This window comes from Phascolarctos cinereus, unplaced genomic scaffold (assembly GCF_003287225.1).
Source record: "Phascolarctos cinereus isolate Bilbo 61053 unplaced genomic scaffold, phaCin_HiC Scaffold_726;HRSCAF=1367, whole genome shotgun sequence".
Lineage (NCBI taxonomy): Eukaryota > Metazoa > Chordata > Mammalia > Diprotodontia > Phascolarctidae > Phascolarctos > Phascolarctos cinereus.
In genome coordinates, this window is record NW_027556098.1 from 414,354,246 (window position 1) to 414,360,245 (window position 6,000).

A 6,000-nucleotide genomic window follows, 5' to 3' on the forward strand; every position below is an offset into this window, starting at 1 on the left:
GCTCTCAGCTACTTGGGGCTGATGTGCTTCCTCTGGGGAGTGGGGGTCAGGGGAGGTTTACATGGGGCGTGGGCCCTGGGAGAATCCACCTTTGTCTAGGGGAGTACCACTCAGGCCTAGGGGCAGGGCCCGTTACAGGTGGCATGGTGCCAGCTGTCTTTCCCATGGTCCTTTCAGGCATCTTTCGGGTCTCTGATGAGGGAAGGGAGTAAGCTGTGTGGGGAATCGGAGGGTCTCCATTTGACCACTGCCTCTGCTTAGGACCTGTATGTGTGGCTTTGGCCTCATTTTTCTCATCTGTCACATGAGTGCACTGGACTAGCTGGGCCAGCTGTAAATGGCTGAGCAGATGGCCGCTTTGGGCTGGGCCAAGGGCTCTGTGCCGGCTGCCGCCTCTGGATTGTGAGCTACTGAGTTCTGAGGGCTGTGAACATTTCTCTCAGGGCTACGTGGTGGTGGGGGGGTGTCCTATGGGTGAGCTCCCCTGGGCTGGGGGGCTCCTCACTTATCTGGGTGTGGGTCAGGCCCTGGAAGGCTTCCATCAGCTGGGCCCCACACTGGGAAGCCTGGCGGCTCTTCCAGCTTGTGAAGAGCCGGCACACACGCTGCCGGTCAGCCTCTGAGGTGAAACAGAGAAGGCAGCCCCAGGACACTGGGAGGCTCATCACCACCAGCCTGAGGGCCAGGCCCAAGGCCAGAGGGACCATTTGGCTGGCCTGTGGGGACACAGCTGGGGCCATGGCCTGGGTAGGGAGGGAGGAGAGAGGGAAGGCAGTAGAAGATGACCTTTGTGAGGTCATCAGGCAATGTGGGGGAGGGGACGCGGCCCTCAGGATCTGCACCACTGAGGGACCCAAGTGTCCGTTCCCCAGCCACTCAAGGACCTGGCCATCCTGAGCCCGCTCAGACCCCACCCATCCCCAAGGATGAGGCACCCTTCAACTCAAACACCTGTCAGGGACACAGGTATGCTAATAATCCCCCAGCAGGTTCCAGAGTGGGAGGCTGGAGCTGAGGGTTAGGGCTGGAGGTTGGGGTCCTCCGAACGGCCAAGGTCAGAGGCTTATGGGTACAGAGGATCCTGGTTCTTGTCGGCTGACGGGCCGGCCTCCTGGCTCCCAAGAACCTCACCTGTGACCCTGGACGTCTTCACAGGTTAGAGGGTCTCAGGGACCGAGAGGACAGCGGGGGCAGAGACACAGAGACGAGGAGAGAAACATACTCACATGCACACACACACACACACACACTCACTCATACACACATCACACACACTCACACATACTCACACAAACACTCTCACATATACACACTCACACACACAACATACACTCACATACATCACACACACATATACACACACTCACACACACACAACACACATACTCTCACACTCTCATACTCACACACATACACTCATACACACACACATACAACACACACACACACTCATGGAAACAGAGCCAGACCCAGAGAGACACAGAGACGGAAATACAGTGCTATTGGAAAACACGGAGAGGCACAGAGAGGGACCCAGAGACATAGACGCTGTCTCCCCCAGTGCCCAGGTCAGGGTAAGAGGCAGGGCCACATTGCTACTGGTCCCCAGCTCAGTCTGCAGGGCTCTGCCTCAGGGAAGTCCCCCAACCAACAGCTCCCAGGCAGTGCCAAGCCTAGCCCCTCCCCTGGGCCCCTCCCCCACCCTCTTCCCCTCCTCCTCCGGTGCAGGGCACAGCCCGGGGAAAGCTAGTGAGCCGTACAGTTATCTCCACAGGTGTCTCTCTCAACTGTACAACCTACTACCTCAGCCCGGGCAGCGCGCGAGGTGGACAGGGCCGGGCTGGGCGGGGGCTGGACCAGGCCGGCAGGGGGGCCCGGCGGTGATGCCAATCCCGACACAGACCCACAGACTCGAGCTTGTGTGTGGCCGGCGCCCCGCAAGGTCGGATCTACGGGTGGGTGCCAGGCTGCAGAATGGGCCCCCCCAGGAGCCGGGTGCCTGGGCCACAACCCCTGCCCCCTCAGGGACCCAGGTGTCCTGATTCCCCAGCCCCTGCCCCCTCAGGGACCCAGGCGTCCTGATTCCCCAGCCCCTGCCTCTCTCAGGGACCCAGGTGTCCTGATTCCCCAGCCCTTGCCCCTCTCAGGGAACCAGTGTCCTGATTCCCCAGCCCCTGCCCCCCTCAGGGACCCAGGCTTCCTGATCCTTCTGCCCCTGACCCCCTCAGGGACCCAGATGTCCTGATGCTCCAGCCCTTGCCCCATTGGGGAAAGAGGGAGGTGATTCTTACCCCTCTCTGTGTTGTGAGGGGGATGACAAGTCCTGATCTGGGTCTTCTTTCTGGGAGCAGGGTGGGGTGTCCTTACCTGTCAGGGCCTTTGGCTACTTAGCCAAGATCTTGATCTTTTCAAGGTCCTGGGAATACTGGCTTATTGCCTGGGAGCAGAGAAGAGGTAGGCAGCGAAGGCTGACCCCGAGCTGTCAGACCCCAAGTCTCCTTTTCTCACTGCTTTCTGTTTCTTTCTGCCCACTGTCTGTCTCCTCTATTTCTCCCTCCTTCCTTCCTTCTTTCTGTCTTTCCTTCCCTCTCAAACCCACACCTTCTCTTTTCCCCTCTTCACTTGGGTCTCTCTGCCTCCCTCTGTCCATCTCTGGTCTCAATTTGTGGGTCTGTTTCCTTCTCAGTTTCTGTCTTTTTGTGTCTATCTCTTTGTCGATTTCTCTGTTTCAATCCCAAGACCTGCCTGGGCTTAGGCTGAGGGTCCCCTGTTTAGGTTTCCCTTTCCAGAGTCAGACCAGGGTCCGAGGCAACAGCACAACTGCCCTTGCTTTGGGACCCCAACCCCCTGGCCCTCTGCCCGCCTTGGAATCCCAGCATGCTCTGGGCCCAGGCCAGGGGAGGGGGAGGGGGAAAAGGAATCGAAGAATCAGTCAGTAGAGTCCTATCACACTAGGGGAAACTGAGGCTCAAGGAAAGGATGCTCCTGGACCAAGGTCACATATCAGGACAGGAGGACCCAGGTGTCCAGACCTCTGGCCCAGGGCCCTCTCAAGCATCTCTCTGGCTCAGAACCTGCATGAAAAGGGGTGGCTCCCACTGTGGGCTGGGGGGCAGCAAGCCTGGGTCCCCTCCCCTCCCCCGGCCCCCAGGGAGCCCCTGGGGGTCAGAGAGCAGGCCCAAACAGTCTGGCGTCATGGCAACCCGGGCTAGCCGGCTGCACCGCCCCCTTAACCCCTCGAGAGCCGGACTCCAGCTGGGCTCAGGGAGGCGGAGGAGGGACTGGGTCCAGAATAGGGGGTGGGGGGCGGGAGGTGGATGGGGGAGCTGAGTGATCCGGAAGCCTGGGTTCCAGACAGAGAGGGAGGGAGAGAGAAAGAGAGGTGGGGCTGGGGGTTCAGGACTCCAATTTCCTTGAGCGAGGAAAGGAGACTGGGGGAATCTGGAAGCCTGGGTCTCTTGAGAGGCCGCAGGCGGTGAGAGAGCAGGACGCCTGGGTCCCAGAGAGGCCAAGGACGGGTTTCAGGATTCTTGGGTCCTCGGGGGATGGAGGATTGTGTTTCCCCCAGGGCCTAGGTCCCTGAGGGGCCAGGGACTCGGGGATCGGGATGCTTGGTCCCGGAGGGATAGCGGGATGGGGGATCGGGACGTCTGGGTTCTTAAGGGGGCGGGGGCTGGGGGCCCGGATGCTGAAGTACCCTCCCCCGACAGACAGCCCCTGCCCCAGTCGCTGACCCCGGCCTGTCTGGCAGCCCAGACAGCCCCCCGGGCCGCCTCGCTCACCCTTGACCCCTTAATGCGGGCAGCCCCCGACCCCGCCCCTCCCCCTCTTCCCCTCCCGCCGCCCTTCCAGACATTAACTCTCCGTGTGCCGGGAGCTCCCTTTGCGAACCGCCTTCTCTTTCCCTCCTCCCAGGGCCCAGGCCCCCGCCCCCCTCAGTGACTCAGGCGGCCTGATTCCCCCCACCCCCACGGGGACCTAGGCGTCCTGACTGTCCCCCCTTCGGCCTCCGCCCCCCTCGAGAATCCAGGTTCTCATCCTCCCTCCCCCCCCAGGAGGGGCCCTGCCCAGGGGTCGGCTAGGATCCAGCCCCGGCCCCCACCCTCCACCCTGTTGCTGCCGCCCCCACCCCAGTCTCCATCTTTCCAGGGATGGGCCAGGCGTCGTTGGGCCGCCTTCTCCCCCAATCCCGGGCCCAGGGCGGCTTCCCGACTCACCTTCCCCAGCACCTGCGGCCCTTCGGCCCCTCCCCAGGTCCGCCTGGCTGGGGCTCCATCCTCTGCCCTTGGCCAGCCTCCCTCCGATTCGCTGGTCTCGATCCTTCTGCCCCGCTGGCTGGCCAGCGGGCGGGCAGGCGGCTTGTCCCTTCGCCTCCTTCATCCCTGCTTTGGAATCTGTGGCTCAGTTCTGTCTCCCAGTACCTCGGCGTCTCCTTCTGTCTTAGGTCTTTCCTCCCTCTGGGTGCCTCTGAGTCTGTCTCTCAGTCTCTAGGTCTCGGATCTCCCTCTCTCCAGGCTTTCTCAGCCTCTTGAATCTCTCCGTTCGTCTCTATGTCTTTCCCCTTCCTTTCTCTCCATCCCCCCTCCCTCCTCCTCCTTCCCTTTCCCTCCCTCCCTCCCTCCATCTCTGCCTCCTCTGTCTTCGTTTCTCTCTCTCCCTCCATGTTCTCTCTCTCTCTCTCTCTCTCTCTTCTCTCTCTCTCTCTCTCTCTCTCTCTCTCTCTCTCTCTCTCTCTCTCCCTGTCTGTCTCCCTCCCTCCCTCCCTCGTCTCTCTCTCCGTCTCTCCCTCTTTCCCCTTCTCTCTCTCTTCCTCCCTCCCTCTCTCGATGTCTCCCTCCCTGTGTGTGTGTCTCCCTCCCCACGCTCCGGGACCCGCACAGCGGAACCCCCAGCCCTGCCCCCAGCCCATCCCTCCCTCCCCCCCTTTTCCCTCGCTGCCTCTCTCTCTCTCTTTCTGTGTGTGCGTCTCTCTCCCTCCCGCCGGTGGGCCCCGGCCGGCCCAGGCCCCTGCCCGGCCCTGCCCGGCCTCCCCCCTAGTTCCTGGCCGCGGTCCAGGGAAAAAAATTCCATTCCGCCTCAGGGAGAGAGAGAGAGGAGGGGGAGAGAGGGAGGAGGCCGGGGAGAGGGAGGGAGGAGGGAGAGGAGAGGGAGAGGGGGAGGGGGAGAGGAGACCTGGAAGGGGGAGGGAAAGGGAGAGGGGGAGGGGGAGGGCTATGGGGGCATGACGCAGAGGAGGAGGAGAAGGAACAAAGGAGGAGCAGGAGAGCAAGACTGGGGAAGCTTCCTCTCCAGTCCTCTCTTCTCTTTCATCTCTTTTCTCTCTCCTCTCCTCTCTCGCCTCTCTCCCCCTTAGCTCTCTCGCTCCTTCCTCCTCTGGCCTTTGCCTAGGTCCTCTCCCTCTGCCCCGGCTGCCCGCCTCTCCTCTCTTCCTTTCCTCTGTCTCCCTCTCTCTACCTTACCCTTTCCTGGCCCCTCTCCTCTCCCTATCTCCCTCTCCTCTCTCCCGTTTTCCTGTTTGCCTCTCCCCCATCCCCCTTCCCTGGCTCTTCTCCGTTCTGCTCTCCCTTCCTCTCCTCTCTCTCCCTCTCTTCCCCTTTCTTTCTCTTCTCTCTCCCTCCTTTCTCGTCCCTCTCCTCCCATAGACTGTCAGAGCTGAATAGCCGTCAGACACCACCTAGTTCAACCCAGACCTAATCCCCTCTAGAATATATGACCAGTGGTCACTCCTTGAAGCACCCCATTACCGAGCTCTCTTCCTTTCAGGCACCCAATCCATTCCACTGTTGGACAGTTCTAATTGCTGAGCAGTTTTCCTCTGTAATAGACCCTAACGGACACCTCCCTTTCCCCCTTTCCACGTGGCTCCAGGTTCATTCCTCTGGGGCCTGGCAGGACAGGTTTAACTCTACTTCCCCTGGAGAGCCCTTCAGAGAAGACTGCCATCACGGAGTGCTTATAATAACTGATATTTCCGTGGCCTTAAGGCTTGGGAAATGCTTT

At 61.0% G+C, this 6,000-nt stretch overlaps 1 protein-coding gene across 1 annotated transcript in view; it reads right to left on the minus strand.

Moving 5' to 3' along the window:
• The window catches only part of SPACA6 (sperm acrosome associated 6), a 37,946-nt gene extending 34,185 nt beyond the window's left edge, over positions 1 to 3,761 (minus strand). The window contains exon 1 of the mRNA XM_021003488.2: positions 506 to 3,761. Coding sequence (XP_020859147.1) covers positions 506 to 800 — 295 coding nt within the window. The 5' untranslated portion in view covers positions 801 to 3,761. The remainder of the gene's footprint in view (positions 1 to 505) is intronic.
• Positions 3,762 to 6,000: the final 2,239 nt, after the last annotated feature.